This window comes from Coturnix japonica, chromosome 2 (assembly GCF_001577835.2).
Source record: "Coturnix japonica isolate 7356 chromosome 2, Coturnix japonica 2.1, whole genome shotgun sequence".
In the NCBI taxonomy this organism is placed as follows: domain Eukaryota; kingdom Metazoa; phylum Chordata; class Aves; order Galliformes; family Phasianidae; genus Coturnix; species Coturnix japonica.
In genome coordinates, this window is record NC_029517.1 from 98596455 (window position 1) to 98613920 (window position 17466).

The 17466-nt window shown below is 36.1% G+C and overlaps 1 protein-coding gene across 3 annotated transcripts in view; it reads left to right on the forward strand.

Moving 5' to 3' along the window:
* SNTG1 (syntrophin gamma 1) overlaps positions 1–17466 on the forward strand; it is a 312873-nt gene that overhangs the window by 263838 nt on the left and 31569 nt on the right. For all 3 annotated transcript variants that reach the window (XM_015855564.2, XM_015855565.2, XM_032442721.1), the window contains 2 exons: positions 6599–6715; positions 9658–9729. In XM_015855564.2, the coding sequence (XP_015711050.1) occupies positions 6599–6715; positions 9658–9729 (189 nt within the window). The remainder of the gene's footprint in view (positions 1–6598; positions 6716–9657; positions 9730–17466) is intronic.

Consider the following 17466-nt stretch of genomic DNA (forward strand, 5'->3'; position numbering starts at 1 on the left):
GGGTAAGGTTTTCCTGACCTGATTTATTGACTATATCCACAGTACATCTGAGTTCAAATTTTAGTTAATACAGGAAAGAAAGTACTGTGTTCTCAACTAATGGTCCACATAAAGCAGGTGAATGATCTGTTGTAAACATTTGAAATCTTTTAACATTTCTTCTTTACTGAAGACACATCCGGACGTAGTACTCCAAGTGAGGTCTCATTAGTACAGAGTAAGGGTGCAGGATCAACTCCCTCTCCCTCCTAGCCACGCTTCTTTTGATGCAGCCCATAATATGGTTGGCTCTCCGGGCAACAAGAGCACACTGCTGGCTCATATCCAGCTTACCATTCATGAGTACCCCCAACTCAGAGCTGTGCTCCATCCTTACATCCCCCAGCTTGTATTTATAGTAGGGGTTCCCATGTCCCAGGTGCAATACCTTGCACTTTGATTTGTTGAACCTCATGAGGTTCACGGGGGTCCACTGATCAAGCCTGTCTAGGTCCCCTGGAAGGCATTTCATCTCTCGCGTGTGTTGACCACACCCCAGAGCTTGTCATTCATCATCCACAGACTTGCTGAGGATGCATCACGCAATCCCTCTGTTGAAATCATTAACAAAGATGTTAGAGTGCTGATGCTAGTACTGACCTCTGATGGACATCACTTGTCTCAGAACTCCATTTGAACTTTGGGCTATTGACAAACCACTCCCTGATTATGATGTCATAACCAGTTCCTCATCCAACAGTCAGACCAACATATCTTTCAAATTTGGAGAAGAAAATGTTATGGGGGACCATGTCAAAGACTGAACTGATGTCCAGATAGATGACATTGTGTGCCCCGGTGGCGCAGTGGTTAAAGACGCCGCCTTGCAACACTGGGGCCCGGAGTTCGAATCCCCCCTGTGGCGCAAGTGGTAGAAGTGCCGCTCTGCTACACAGAGGCTCGAATCCCGGGGGCTGGACTCGATGATCTCTAAGGTCCCTTCCAACCCGCACGAAACTATGAAACTCTCTTTCTTATTTTCACTGATATAGTACCGCCATCATAAGAAGCAAAAAGATTGGTCAGGCATGACTTGATCTTGATGAAGCTATGTCGGTTATGCCTTTTAATTTTCCTCTCTTCCACGTGGCTTAGCAGATCTTCCAGGAGGATCTGCTCCTGTTCTTTGGCAATGAGGTAAGACTAAAAGGTCAGTAGTTCTCAGAGCCATCCTTTCTACCCTTCTTAAAAATGGGTGCTAACATTTTCTTTATTTCCAAGTCACCAGGGACTTCAGCTGACCACCCTGACTTTTCAAATATCATCAAGAGTAGCTTGGCAACTACATCAGCCAGTTCCCTCAGGGCTCTGGGATGTATTAAACCTCATTAAGATCTATTAAGATGTCATTAAGACTCATAGACTTATGTGGCCATTTTGAACTTTTTGTTGAAAGCTAAGGCTTGAATTAAAAACACTGCAATAATTTATTAAAATATCTCATTGCCTCAAGTCAGTTTAAATTTTCCCAAGAATGACATTCATTTCATAGATTAGAATGAAGGTGTTCAGTAAACCAATATAGACATTACTCCTTAGGGAACTGTATCATCTAAATAAATTAATTGGAATCAATGAAGTGCATACTTTAACTGTTGATCTCCTGTTGAAGAAGCACATGGGACTCAAAAAGCTTAAAGAAGATATTTCTAATTAGAGTGTATACCAAGAGGAGAGGTGAATACACATTTCATTGTTTTTCACTCACCTATTTTATATCTATACAGATAATCTTCCTTTCCTCTCATATCTTACCCTGTGAAAGTAAAATTATTTAATCTCCTGAACATCTAAGAATAGTGGATAGTAGAATTCTGTGGAGCATAGACAGTTACTGATCTTTCCCTTTCACTGCAATAATATTCCACATTACCAGAAATAAAGTTGACACTTGAATTTTATAAAATAGTTGATGCTTAGAAATGTGCAAAACAATCAATCATTTATGGATTACATGCAGATGAAAAGAACTGGGAAGGATTAATTGCTGAAGATGTGGGAAAAACAGCTGGCAAGAAAGCTGAATAGACAATATAAAATTTTTGTTAATTTGGAATGAAGAAGCATCCATTAGAAAATCATGATTGAAAAACACCTTTTGTGTTCTTTTAAACAATTACATTACCTAGTAAGAAGACAATATTTGGTAAGCAATGCATAGCTGTTACGTGTTTAGCATGTAAGAGAACTTTTGATTTAAATTTTAAAATTTTGGGAAACAAAACTTCCTAAGTTCACCTTATTTTATGACACAGCAAGTGGTGCTTCCATAGCAGTAAATATGCTGTTCACAGAAGCTCATGATTAAAACATTTATTTATTTATTTGTTATAAATATTTTTTTTCTGGTTGGAATTTCTCTCAGAGATGCAGAGTTTAGAACCAAAAATGTGCATCTTTACTTACATAAGGAAAATTGTTCATGTCTGGAGAGGGAAACAGACCTTGAAGCAGCAGATATGTAATGTTGAGTCTGGGAACTTTTAGACAAGTTCCAGACAGACATCTACCTTCTCTCGAGTCTCTGACTGATGTCTCTGGTGGCGTATAAGTGGCTGAGTATCCAGATGCACTGTGTCCAGCTGACATTCCCAGAGTACCCATGAAGTCCAGCAGGATCAGAATACTGTTATATGCAATTTCTACCTGCTTTATTTCAAGTATGTAGTCAAAAGTCACGCTGCTTTCCGTGATTTTTTAACAATCCAATGTTTATGGTACTTGGTTCATAGCTGCACAAGTTGCTCGTTATTCCAACCTATTACTCCTACAAGCCTGCCCTGATGCCAGTAGATAAGACAGTATGGCAGCCTCTCCTACCTCTCCTACTCAAGCTGGTCTGCTATTCAAAAACTACCCAAGATAATGGGAGAGGAGAGCTTGCAAAAAAAAAGGTCTGAACCCCTGAAAGTATGCAAAAAGTTTCTGAAATAGAAGTGAACTCTGTGAGAGGATAAAGTTTTGGCTAAGTGTTATTTACAAGTCTACATCTATAAATTGTTTGATAGTTCCTGTCGGTAACTGTCCACTCTTCACAGGGCTTGAAGTATTTCATAAAGATCTCTTTTGCAGCCACAGAAATGGCTGCCATGGCTGATTTTTCACATGGTCCTCCCTGGGGGTGAAGGAGGCTGCCTGTCACACTGCAGAGCTCTCTATGGATACAGAGCCTCTGAGTCTGATGCTGAAGTTACAGGTTCATATAGGATCAGCACAGCTTAATTTTGGAGAAGGTAAAACCATTATGGGCATTATTCTTCCATGTAGTTCATAGTGGTGGAACACTTTGCATTGATGGAATGGAATTAAGACAGTAGTTATACTGCAAAATTATTTCAGTCAATACTCCTTAAAGGACTGAGTTTTTTCAAAACAGCGTTCATGGAAATACTGAGATACGTCAGAGATAAGGTAACATATTGACAGGCATCACCCTTTTGTAAAAAAACAATTAAGTACAACATGACTTCAATACATGTGAGCTTTACTGCTAATTCCCTGCCAGAGGCCATTGGCCTGTTGAATGATTCTTCAGCATATCCTGGGTTCACTTTAAATGTAAGGCAAATGAAAATAAGCTTCATTCTACTACAGCAAAACCAACAGATTAATGATCAAAATTAAGGTATAAATAGAAGCATGAAAACAGTAGCATGCAGAATCCATTGAATATCTTTTTCTTCATTTAATCATCCCCTACAGTTTGTCTCAGCTCCAGGTCAAGGGATTTTAAAAGTAGTTTCTCTCTACCTTGCTGTCTCAGAGTGATGCTGTGTTGTGGTTCCCTCTCCCAACCTAGTTTTACTTGGTTACAACGTTTGCAAGTTAATATTTGAAGTAGCTGCAGATTGTTCTCACTTTTCTTACTTTCTGAGTAATTAGTTTTGGAAGACTTTTATATAAGAGACTGTAAGAATGCAGGTTGTATATACTGGTATGCAGTATCCTGTGTACAATGGAAGAGTATTGTGGCACTGTTAAAAAAGTCATGCTGAAGTTGGATGCTAAGAGCAGTAAGTTGTTACTGCTCTGAAACAGATCCAAAGACAGATATGACTGCTTTGATACCAAAGACTCACTGAAACATAGACAAATGTATGTTGGTTGATTTACTGTAGGTTATCTGGTCAAAATCCTGTTCCTGGAAGTGTCAGCATAAATCATATTGGTTAGGACTTTGCCCAGTCAAATTCTGAATATTCTTAAAAATGGGAAGTTCATAACATCACTCACAAGGTGAAATAATTATACCTTTTCTATATTTTTTAACTACTAAAAGACACCCAGGATGCTTTGATACACAATTTTTTGCTATAATGCTACAAGGTAGACATATTTAATAAATGCATTTCTGTAAACTTAGCAAGATGTATATTGTGCCTTTCATTTTCAGAATATTTATTCTCTTAATAAGAAAAAATGGAATTTTATTTATTTATTTATTTATTTATTTCTCTGGCTTTTGTAATTGAAAATTCAAACTAAGTACAGGTCAAAGTTAAAAAAACAAACAAACAACAGAAAAAATTCATAATGTTATCACTGTTTAGCTGTAGTGGAAGATGACTATTCTGGCACTGATCTGGCACATCATTTCCTAAAACACTGTATTAATGTAGTTTATATGAACAGTGAAGTAACATACTTCGAATTATTTAACATCAGTAATAATGTGTTATTTTTCTTTTTTTTTCTTTTTTTTCTTTTTTTTTTTTTTTGGTTGGTTGTTGGTTTTGTTTGTTTGTTTGTTTGTTTTGTTGTATTGTGTTTTAACCTGATAACAATTACCTATAAGGAATTTTGAAATTACCATACAGGAAAAAGTATGCCAAAACCATCATATGAGTATAAATATGAGACTTCCATGATAGAAAGCTGTTAGTACATTTGTTCTAATCATTGAATTAGTTTACTTAGATAAACTAAGGCCATTGTAGGAGCATGCAATTAAAATAGTTATCAAGTCTCTGTACATTTTTTTCCTGTTTTCCAGAATCTAGCCAATGTTATTTTAATCCACACATATGAATACACTTGTGCATTCAAACAACTATTTAACTGTTCCTAATTACAGTCATACAGCTTTATCTTAAGAGTTCTGCTGGATGTTTAAGAGTAAGTATTTAGTCTGAATGAGAAATGTGTTTTGCTAATAAAATGTTAGAGTATCAGGTTGTCTGAAAAATCAATCAGTTTTCTCCTTGTAATGTTCAGAGGCAAGGGAGCAATTGCTTTAAATTTCATGGCTGTGTTCGAATTGAGGCAATCAAATGTGAAATATCAGTGCATCTACACAGCATTCATGACTGTGTCTTGTTATTCTGATGTAGGGGAAATAGAAACTTATATTAAGTGAGGAATGTGAAAAAGAAAACAACCTAAATGAACATAGATTACATGCTGTGAAACAGTGATATGAAGTCTCATCAGTCAAGATTATATCTTACTATATCCAATTCTAATGAAACAAATCAAAGATGGCACAGAATTAATTAATTAAGAAGTGTAGTTGTCTTAATGCCTAGAAATTAGAGATCATTCATTCTCTTTCCATTAGAGAGGAAAAATATGCCATACTTCTGAATGTAATAGTACATTGTTACTCCCATGTATTGCTTCTCTCAGTCACTAAGCTGCACGGATTCCTATCAAGTCAAAGGCCTGGAGCTATGTATCTTTATTGCATTGAATAACATACAAAACAGGAAAAACAAGGAGAATATGAGTAACTGTTGAACTGAAATAACTTAAAGCTTCTCTCACTGTACCTATTGGACTTTATTCTTGAGTATTTCTCATTCAAAAATGAAAGGGATTTCGGAGACCACGGCTTTTCAATTATTGCATGACAATATAGTGTTGAGTACTGCTTAATTCTTGAGTATTCAGGCATGTCTGTATCATCTTTTTGAACTTTATAGGCTTCTTTAATATCCGTACTTAGAGACTGAAATGTTATTTCAATAAATTAGTGTAGTTGTTGATGGGTTTTTTGTTTGTTTGTTTGTTTGTTTGTTTTTCCAGTTATACAGTTATCTGGAAATGTTTATAACAGAATTCTGAATATATGCAAATACAAAATGTGCTCCAGCATGTCTTTATTTTTTTTCCATATTACAGTAATATCCCATGTATTTCTGTCTGTCTTGTATCTGAATACTTCTTGATTTTGCATTCCTGCCTACTGGCTCCTTACACTTCACTTGCATTAAATTCTTCTGATGTGATCTGTCTGCAAGTATTCCTTTAATGAGATAATAGCAAAAAAAAAAAAAAAAAAAAAAAAAAAAAAAGACATCTGTTAGATATGTGGCTAAGCTCTTTTGTTGTTGCTAGGGCAATAAATACATCTTCTGTTATATTTTGGTTGTTGTAACAGGCTTTCTTTACGCATTCATGTGATTATAAGTGAACTGCCAATATATCACATTGTGTCAGTGGCTCAAGGTTTGTATTTCAGTAAGATCTGACAGACATCAGCTTACTTGCATGAAGAATTTGCAATTGATTTGAAGAAAATGCCTGAGGAATTTGTCAACACTATTGATTTTTTTGTCAGATAGTCTACATGGGCTGGACGGAAGAACGGGAACAAGACTCCCTTCAGGATCGAATGTATACACCAAAGTTTCTAGCACTGAGGGGATCTTCTCTGTATAAATTTCTGGCACCTCCAGTAAGTATATTTCTTGTGCTGTGTGGGCATAAATGTTATTAAATGAAATGGTTTCATGTAATATGTACCAGGCTTTCACACTGAGATATCACTCACTGTATTAACGTCATTTGAACTTAGAGCACTGAAAAGTTCCAGATAAATGTATTGGAAAAGTGACAGAAAATAACTGTACATCAGATTAACATGCAGCTAACAAGTACTTCTTTCCCCTCAGTCATCTGAACACTTAGAAAAATACAGGAGAGATCTATTTGTGCTAACAGGGGGCTTTTCATTTCCCTTTGGCAAGCAAAACAAGCCCAAGGCAAGTTGGTCACATTTAAACTGAACTGTCATTCTGAATGGAAACTGCTGAGATTTTGGGTAATACCAAACCATTTGGCATGCTGTAGAAATGGCACAGCTTGCAGAGCAATATCTCTATCTTTAGTTTTCACCCTGAATGTAACTTCTATGCAGTTTGATAGCACCAAAACAAAAGTAAGGAAGCAAATGAGGCAGTTAAGGTTGAATAGCAATTGGAGTCTGACTGACAAGTAAGGGAAATATTTTAGCTAATGTCTCATAATCAGCAGTTTAATTTCACGGTTTCATGGTACATCTAAGCTGCAGGAAACACACATATCCTCTTGCTAAGTTTTAAGCCAGTAGGTAAGGAGTTGGCAGCAGACCCATACAGGCAGCACTTAGTGTTTAGCAGTTGTCCTGATTCAGGGTGTAGATCCTTCCTGTTGGAGTTAGTTCAAATTTAGCTGGCAAGTGACCACACCATTCTTCATTCGCAATTCTTATTTGTTTGTTTAGCAAAGCATTTAAGAACATATTGAATACACTGAGAACAGAAGTAAGTATGAACTTAAGTATGTTCAATGTTGGTAAGTCTTGTGGGTTCACTAGTATAGTAGTTTGGTTCCCCCATTGTTAATTCTGGGAGTATGGATTTTGTTGCTGACATTTTTTCAGGATTAGATTAAAATCACTTACTTTGGAAAACACCCTCCTGGCTTTGGTACATCTATGTGTGTATTTGCTACCAGTCAAGTATAGATATCTCCCTTCTAGATGCAATGCTGAATGCTCTCGTTCAGTTCAAAAGAAAAAGATTATTATTTTGTAAGCAATGTGGAAGAAACTACAAATTTCTTTACTGAGACTTTGTTGTTATATTATTTCTATTTATATAAAAAATCATTTTTATTATTTATTTCCAGAAGTAACATGTTGCTTGTGGGTAAATGATTATGGGAAGCACATATTTATAGTAGGGATGTGAACCACAGTGCTGTGAGCTAGGAGAATTCTGGCAAGCTGCTGCTTTTTGAGACAAGGGTGATCTCAGAGTATTTGTGGGGTCTTGTTTCAGATGAGCTGCAAGCAAAACATAATTTAATTATTAAAAATAAAACAGAATCTGATTTTTATTCCAAAGCAGAAAGACAGTTCAAACAGAAAATAAATAAATAAATAAATAAATAAATAAATAAATAAATAAATAAATTCTTTCCATTCAGTAGGAGGGAAGGATAATAACAAACAAACTTTTTAAAAGACAAACTGAGGAACAATTTCTGTAGAGGTGCTTAAAACCATTTATATGATACTTAAGTTCCCAGTCTCACAGACTGCAGTAGGCCTTTCAGAAGGACTTTCTCTATGCAAACTTTTACACGTACAATTGTTTGCTGCTCTGTGGGCTTGTACATTCATCTCTTCCAGGGATTAAAAAAGATTAAGAATAAACTTTCAAGGCTACAGTTTTGGAACTTATAATTATGTAACATGTAAATGTTGTTATAGGAAGAAAAGCAATTTTAATTATATTTGTAGTGTAAGCTTCTTGGATTAAGCTGTTTCTGAACAGATCTGCCAACATTTTAACCAGAAAATTAAATGAAACTATTGTCCTGTATAATTCCTGAGGTAGGCCTGCTTTTAAATATTATATATCAGCTGCAATTATTTTTTTTATCAGTTTTATCAATAGAACTTCTTCTCTCCATTCTCAGTTGCATGATCAGTTCTAACAAATTTTATTTGCATCTTGAAACTTAATTACCTTTTTGAAATTTCTTGGTACACTGGTTTTTGGTTTGTTTTTGTTTGTTTTGATTGTTAGTTTGTTTTGTATTCTGTCTTTTGAGACTTTGACTAATTCTCCTCTTTCCTTCTTGCAGTTTCCTAGAAAACTTATTTATGGTTTTCTGTTGACTTTTCCCTGATTGAATATATTTGTCTATCTCTTTATTTCTTGTTTATGTATTAACTCTTACCTTCATATTGTTTTACTGAACTCATCTTATATATGTAGGCTTTGTTTAAGATAATTGCTTAGTATAAATACCATTAAAAGCAATTGCAAACGATGTGAGATAATGTGGAGAAACAGACTTTTATTCGAATCTCGCCGTGTTTGAATTTAAGAGCAGATTCACATTGGTAAGAAAAAAATGTGTATATTTACTTTTGTTCTTTCTTGTTAGCTTTTTCATCTAGATTTCAGGTCACACGTGATAAGTGTCCAGGACACTGCATGGTTTTACGGTTTAGGGCCTCTGCAAATGATGTATGTATAACAAGAAATTCTGTTATAAGAACAGAAATTAGATGAAACAGGTCAGATGCTTTTGCGATCTCAATGCAACCCCCACCAGCATAGATAGGAGGATCCTAGGGGAAACCTGTTCATTCAGCATAAAACAGCCTGCATGAAAAACCACTATAAGTGCAAGGAGCTAGACATCTTTTCAGCACTGGTACCTGGTAGTTCGTGCTCTGAGGAAGTGCTTGGCCTTTCTATGTACATTATAATGGATGTAAAAGGTAGAAAGTTTTAGGGATTGATTTTTTTAAAAAAATAAACTGAACTATTGAATTGAAGAATAATAACTTGGTTTCTTTCCCTGTTTTTTCTTTTTTCTATATATATATATTTTTTCAAGGTCACAACTTGGGATTGGACACGAGCTGAGAAAACATTTTCAGTCTATGAGATAATGTGCAAAATTTTCAAGGTATGATGAAAAAGTATAAAATAAATTACAGTTTTGCCAGACCAGCTGAGAAGCCAGAAAAAAATACTGAAACTAGAAATTCCATGTGACTGCCTTGCAGAAAGACATCAAATCTTGTCCTTGAGAATCAATATTATAAGTCCTGAACTCATTAGATACAGATCCAAAATTTAGAAGAAATATTTTCAAAAAGAACAACGAAATTGGAAATAAACTGGTTGTTTTTTGTTTGTTTGTTTGTTTGTTTGTTTTGTTTTGTTTTGTTTTGTTTTGTTTTTAACTGGGAAACGGTTTTATTTCTCCATAGTGCAGTATGTGTTTTCTACTGAAAGAGTTTTATGGCTCTGCTTTACTGGCACAGTCAATCAGTACAACTTTTCTTTTTTTTCTAATTGAGGAATTAAAAGAAATACAGATCAGTTATATTGCTTTCTAATGTGTTGAAGCAATTCATAATTGCAGTGTAAGATTGCACTAAGGCAGACAGCAGAGTCATTAAAGTATCAAATACCATTCTAAAATCATTTGTCCTTTTTCTAATTGTTTCAGTTTACCTTAACTATATGATATGGGAGAGCTAATCAAATGTTTAGAAAGCTAAATCGATGAGTAGCAAATTCAATAGACCTATTACAGTACATTGTATATGTACAGTATATGTATTTATTTTTTTCTGATTTTGTTCCTAATTAATGCATACTTTCTTCTCTCTCTTTTTGAATCATTGAAAAACGGTCTTCCAGATGTTCAGAATTTCTAAATCTAAAATGTGAGGGAGAGGGAAGGAAAAATGAAATGAAAAACTGTCTCTTTCCATTCATCTGAAGTGCTTTCCCATGTTGTATTTTGTAGGTCAAATTTTTTGTAACAGGTAATTTGGATTTTACTTTCCATCCATGCAGAGTCTAGTATCAAGAGGTATGAAAAAAATATATTTTAAATAAGTGTGTCCCTTTGGGAAGACCTTGTACTGACATACATGGTACATTTTCTAGTTTTTGTAGGTCATAGAGGTGCGCTCCATTCCTTTAGGAGGCAGATTACAGATGGAATGACTCAGTAAAATATGGAAGCTTTTTACATCAGAGACTTCAAAAATAAGAAAGCTAATTTTAAACCTCAGTAATAAACCTCTGATAGCAATCAGAAATAGAAGAGGCAAAGACATGACACTACTGAGTTCATGCCATTCTTTTCAGAAATACTGGGAAGATAACACTGTTCTGTGCTTCTCCTTCAGTACAGATAATCATATGACTCTGGGCAGAGATAAATCCAGGATAAATCAGTTTTGTGTAGGAAACTGTTGATCACAGCCTGAACCTCTGATTAGCCACCTGAGGCAAGCAATGAGGCAGCTGCAGGAGCATAGGTGAAGGTAATTCAGCTGTGCTACTGGAAGGGGTGGAGCTTGCCTCCACCTTTCCCAGATCTCATTTAAGGGCTGACTACCACTAAGGTAGGATCCTTTTCTCTGGAGATCTCTCCTTTGTGGAGTTTACTGTGAACCTTTAACATTGGTAAGCATTTTCCATTTATCATAGATTATCTCTCTATCATGATATTTTTTCATGCAAAACAACAGTTTAACCTCTGTTTAACTACTGACTGCATAACTATACAATTGTGTAACTGTACAATTTGCAGTGGAATATTATCACTTAATGTATCTTGAGTGGTTTTAGTTCCATATTCTTGTTTAATTTTAAATTGTTCAGGCTACTTGTTTACTAGGAATAAATATCACATTTCATTCCCAATTTGAGGGATACAATCACAATAATATTAAGAATAATATTCTTAATAATTTTTTGCATGATCACAGGGGATTTTGGACCAAATACACCACTTGGCACTTACCTGTGCAGTTCCTAGTTTACTAGTTTAAACTTCTCAACAGTGAAAAAATGATTTCTAATGAGCAGTTTTTGTAAGAATGCTCCCATTGTGATTTAACCTGGAGAGGAATTGAGAAAAAGTAGAGCTCATAGTTTTAGACTAAAAAAATCTATTTGTTAAGATGGAAAAGGTAGAGAGAAATAAGAGTAATGAAAATTGTGTGTGTGTATATGCACACATATGTTTATGAATTAAGTGATTTACAGGGCAATTTCGCACCACCTGCCAGTGCTCAAGATTTTCAATGTATGAATCAGTTGTGGACCTTGTATGTTGGCTATAGTGTCAACAAGCAGTCCCATACGTACTGAGTTTATTAGTACAGTTGCAGCTTCTGTGACTAGTATTTACTTTAAATAGGAGGACTTGCAAGTGGACTTTGATAAATTTCATATGAGTTTGCCATGGAGTGAGTGAATGCACACTAGTATTTTCTATTGCTGTAGTCCGAAAACTTCAGTAAGTGTCCTTTGTACAACAAGGACGGGACTTACTACTAAATCTCTCAGCAAACATTTTGTTCCTTCTTCCTGTCCCTAATTCTGTCAAAAATCCTGATGAATGCCATTTGAAGAATTATGATTAAAGAAACTTTCTATCCTAAGTTTATCCTTTTAAATGGTATTGTAGTTTTCATCAGTTAGAGATATTTGAAGTTTCTCTCCATGACAGAAACACTGAAGTGGAGAATATGAACTGCCAGATCCTACTGAATGCACATTAATATTTCAGATTTTTAATATGAGAGAATACTACTTCTAGTGACAGTAAAATATTATAACACTAAATAAGTTTTAATGTCTACCAGCCAGCAAAGGACTTCACTGATTTAGTCATCAGAAAGGCAATATGTGTTAAATAAAACTGAGAACCGTGGCAAAGATTTTCCTCATACTTGCCTATATACATATTGTGTGTTCTCCTCTGCATTAATTCCAAAGTCTTCTCATGAACTGTGTATGAAACTGAGATGCCATTTTCAATTTCTGTAATTCTCTCACCCTCAAGGTAGGATCTCCTACACCTCAATCAATCAGTGATTAAGGTGTCATGTGGTTTAAAACTTGTGGATTCGTATTTATTAAAGACATTTTGGTAAATTTTGTTATTGCTGTAATCTTTTTGTGTGTGTGTGTGTCACATTACAGGGAAAAGAAAGAGGAGGAGACTTAATGTAAGGACAGCAAAAAGTTGTTACTGTTAATCACATTAGAACCTTCTGAATATTAAAAAAAAAAAAAAAGGAAGATTTTTAAAAACATTATATTGATTTTCCAAAACAGTTTTATTGACATCAAATCATAAAATGATCTCTGATAACCTAGTTCAGTATTTGAATTCTAGATAGGTAGTGAAAAAGTGACGTAAAACAAAGACAAATCACATTTGAATACTAGAGTAGAAATATGATACAATCTGGAGTAGTGGATAATAAGATTCTATGAAAAGACCTCAAAGGACATAGTAAAAATATGTATAAGTGTAAAAAACTTTAACGGTTTCTATTTTGGGGGTGACATTTTAATTTGACATGCCAATTACTAAAACAGGTGGAGTACAATAATCACATTTTAATTATATTGCATTAAATTATTCATTTTGCCTCAGTAGTGGTAACATAGCAGTGGGCTGTGCTTGATGGGAAAGGAACATTATTGAAGGTACAAATAATTTAGATCTGGTGGAAAGATACATAAATTGATAGGCGTAAGAATTAATTTATTAATAATACAATGTGTTTTTTTTTAATTATGGGTTCAAGTACCTTAAGAGGGAGAATAAAGAGCTCTGGAAAAACTCATTCATCCTAAAATGAGAAAGATGAAATGGGAGAAAAAGCAGGAATTAAAGCTAGGGAAGTTCAAATTAGGAAGAAGTTAGAAATTTTAATATCTTATGGTGTTAATGGAATAAACTGCTGCGAGAAAAAAATATTTTTTTTTGTACCACCAGCTGTATTCAAACTGATACTATGGGATATCAACTGCATAAAGATGAAAATCTGATATGTATTGAATAAGTCTTCATGCAAGATAATCTGACAATATCACTTCTGACATTAAACTGTATCAGTGAGTCATTTTCAGCAGAATCAGTGGTAGGGTTTGCCATGAATATATATTGTGAACTTGTTCTGGAAGAAGCTTGTTTCACCTGTTGCTTTATGATGACAAGTAAAGCCCCACTGGCAGTCAAATAATTCCAATGTTAGTATTGGTCAAGACTACTAAAATTGAACCCAGAAGATACTCATATAATTGGATTTAGGAATAGGCAGATTACATTGCTTCTGTAATTCAAAGCTTGTTGAATTGAATCTGTCTTTTCATAACTCCTCCTTTTTTTTTTTTTTAATATATATATGCAGTCAAATTATGTACATCTTTTGAGTATGCTTGTGTGTGTAAATGTGAATATATGCTGGTGGTTCCAAAAGTAATGCCTTCTTGCAAACCGTATGAGTTTCAATAGAGAAAATGTCAAGTCCGGCATCTTAGTCGTAACAACCTGAGGTAACTCTACAGACATGGGGAGGAGTGGCTGGAAAGCTGCCCAATGGTAAGGGTCCTTGGTGTACTGATGGACAGTCTGCTGAATGTGAGCCAGCAGTGTGCCCAGGTGGACAAGAAGGCCAATGGCATTCTGGCTTGTATCAGGAATGGTGTGATGAGCAGGACTAGGGAAGTCATCCTGTCCCTGTAATCAGCATTGGTGAGATCCCACCTCAAGTACTGCGTTCAGTTTTGGGCACCTCAGTACAGAAAGACATTGAGCTGCTGGAGCGGGTCCAAAGAAGGGCAACAAGGCTTGTGAAGGGCTTGGAGAATGTGCCCTACAAGAAGAGACAGAAGGAACTGGGGCTGTTTAGTCTGGAGTAGAGGAGGCTGAAGGGAGACCTTATTGATCTCTTCCAGTACCTGAAAGGTTCTTACAACAAGAGCAGGGTTGGTCTCTTCTCGCTTGTGACAGGTGAAAGGATGAGGGGAAATAGCCTCAAGTTGCAGCAGGGGAGGTTTCGGAAACACTTCTTTACAGAAAGGGTTGTTAAGCACTGAAATAGGCTCCCCAGGGTGGTGGTTGAGTCACCACCCCTGGATATGTTTAAAAAGTAGTTGGATGTGGTGCTCAGGGACATGATTTAATGGTGGGTTGTTAGGATAGTATGGTTAGGTTGTGCTTGCACTTGATGATCTTGATGGTCTTTTCCAACTTGAATGATTCTATGACTTTATGGTTCTGTTTATTTTCATGGAAACTACAACAGAAACAGAGAGCACAATAATACTATTTGACATTAAAAAAAAATCTCAGCTACAAAATATTACTTTTCAACATAGTCACCATCATCAGCTGTGCTTCACAGGGGATGCACAGAGAAGACACTTGTACAGACTGGGAGAAGTCCCTGAGAGTAGCTCAGCAGAGAAGGACCTGGGGGTCCTGGTGGATGAGAAACTTAACATGAGCAAGCAGTGTGCTCTTGCAGCTCGGAAAGCATATGGTATCCTGGGCTCCATAAGGAGAGAGGTGACCAGTAGAGAGGGAGGTGATTATTCCTCTCTACTCTGCTCTTGTGAGGCCCCATCTGGAATACTGTGTCCAGGTATGGAGCCCTCAGTACAAGAAAGACATAGAGCTGTTGGAGCGGGTCCAGAGGAGGGCCATGAGGATTGTCAGGGGGCTGGAGCACCTGCCCTCTGAGGACAGGCTGAGGGAGCTGGGCTTGTTCAGCCTAGAGAAAAGAAGGCTGCAGGGTGACCTCATTGCAGTCTTTCAGTACCTGAAGGGTACCTATAATCAGGAGGGGTGTAAACTCTTTGAAAGGGCGGATAATAGTAGGACAAGGGGATATGGTTTTAAGTTGAAAGAGGGAAGATTTAGGTTGGATTTTAAGGGGAAGTTCTTTACTAGGAGAGTGGTAAGGTGCTGGAACAGGCTGCCCAGGAATGTTGTTGATGCCCCATCCCTGGGGGTGTTCAAGGCCAGGTTGGATGGGGTCCTGGGCAACCTGATCTAGTAAACATGTAAATTTGGTGGTCCTGCCAGGCAGGGGGGTTGGAGCTTCAAGATCCTTGAGGTCCCTTCCAACCTGGGTCATTCTGTGGTCTTAACAAGGAAAACAAGAGCCTGCATGCTGTGCTTGTAAAAATCTGCGCCAGTAGAGATGACCACTGTTGCCACTGCTGAAGCATACTACCCATCCCTCACTCTTCTCATATTCCCTGTTTGGTCTCCATAGACATTCAGCAACAGTTGATGAATGTCAGGGGTTATCATTTTCTCAGCATGGAGGAGTTCAGTGACACACCTTTGCTCCATCCACACTTCTGTGTCAGACTGCCCCTCTGCTGCTATGCAACATGTAACAGAAGATTAGTGGTAAGTTTTAGCCTCCACTGCCATACCACCAATCTGCCTCTGACATACATAAGAAAATAGAAAGGGAGCCAACATAAAAAAATAAAAGTAGGTATTACTTTTGGAGCAAGCCACATATATTTAAAAATATATATATATATATATCTTTGGTAAATTGGTAAGTGTTATTTACGTAATTTATCCCACAGAACACGTAGAATTAGTGAATTTTTTTAGGTAAATTGTAAAGAATAGTAGAAAATACTACATTTACTTAAAGCGTGTTTGCTTTGTTTACTTGAGTTACTGATATTCCTCAGCATAATCCAAGCATCTCCTCATAACTGGGAGAAAATGCTTTCTATCATTCAGTCACTCCCCTCTGTCTTAAGTGTGTCATGTGAAAACATTCAAAAATTTACAATAAACAGCATATTTTATTTAGCACTAAACAGGAACCATATTCAGGTGTCAGGTCAGATCTGAAATGAAATGTGAGAGTAATTATGAATGGCAGTCTATGTTGGCAGTGTGTCAGGATGGTGAATCATTCATTCCCATCAGTGCAGCTATACTTTTCTCACTACAGTATTAATCAGGACCAGACATGCAGTTTGTTCCTCATTTTTAGCTGTTACTGTGTAAATTACTTAAATACAGTTATGTTAATTTTCCCATTTAAAGGTCCTATATTTTTGTTCTTCATTCACATAAAGGCACGTAATAGCCAGCCTTCATCTTTGCAAAATACAAGTTGTGTTTTGCAGAGAAAAATAATTTATATTATTGCTTCAAATATTGTTTCTTGGAAAAGGATGTATAAAACATGAGACTATAGAAAATGCTAGATAAATTTTAAAATCATAGAATCACAGAAATGTTCAGATTGGAAAAGACCTTAAAGATCAGGTCCAATTATAGTACCCTAACTCTAATAACCCTCTGCTAAATCATGTCCCTGAGCACTACATCCAAATAGTTTTTAAACACATCCCCCCACCTCCCCGTGGACCCTATTCCAGTGTGAATGCCAATATACTCAAATATTTAAAGTATTGATATATAAATATAATTTGCTCTGTGGCTAATGCTTATATGCTGATATGATTCCAGTAAAGCACTTTACACAAACTGATGCTTAGGTGGCATAAGTCATGAGTGCCTTTAACAGATACTAAATCTAGGGAAAATCACTTTTTTATCCAGGGCTCAGCAAGATGTCTGTTCTTGGAAGAAAGTACTAAACTGCTGAGTGTTTCAGTTCTAAGTAATTGAAGTGATTTTAAGTCCTGCTGCTCTAAAAGTAGATGTGTTTCATGTCTCCAGAGAAATGAGGTTCTGTTCCCACTCTAACTTATTTTGGTATAAGGTAACAGTAGAAATAATAAATGTTCCCCTTGTCCACTGGTATTAAGACCATCATAAAATTGTCTTTAGTTATACAGTAAAGAAAAATGTTAGGTGCTAGTATCACTCAGT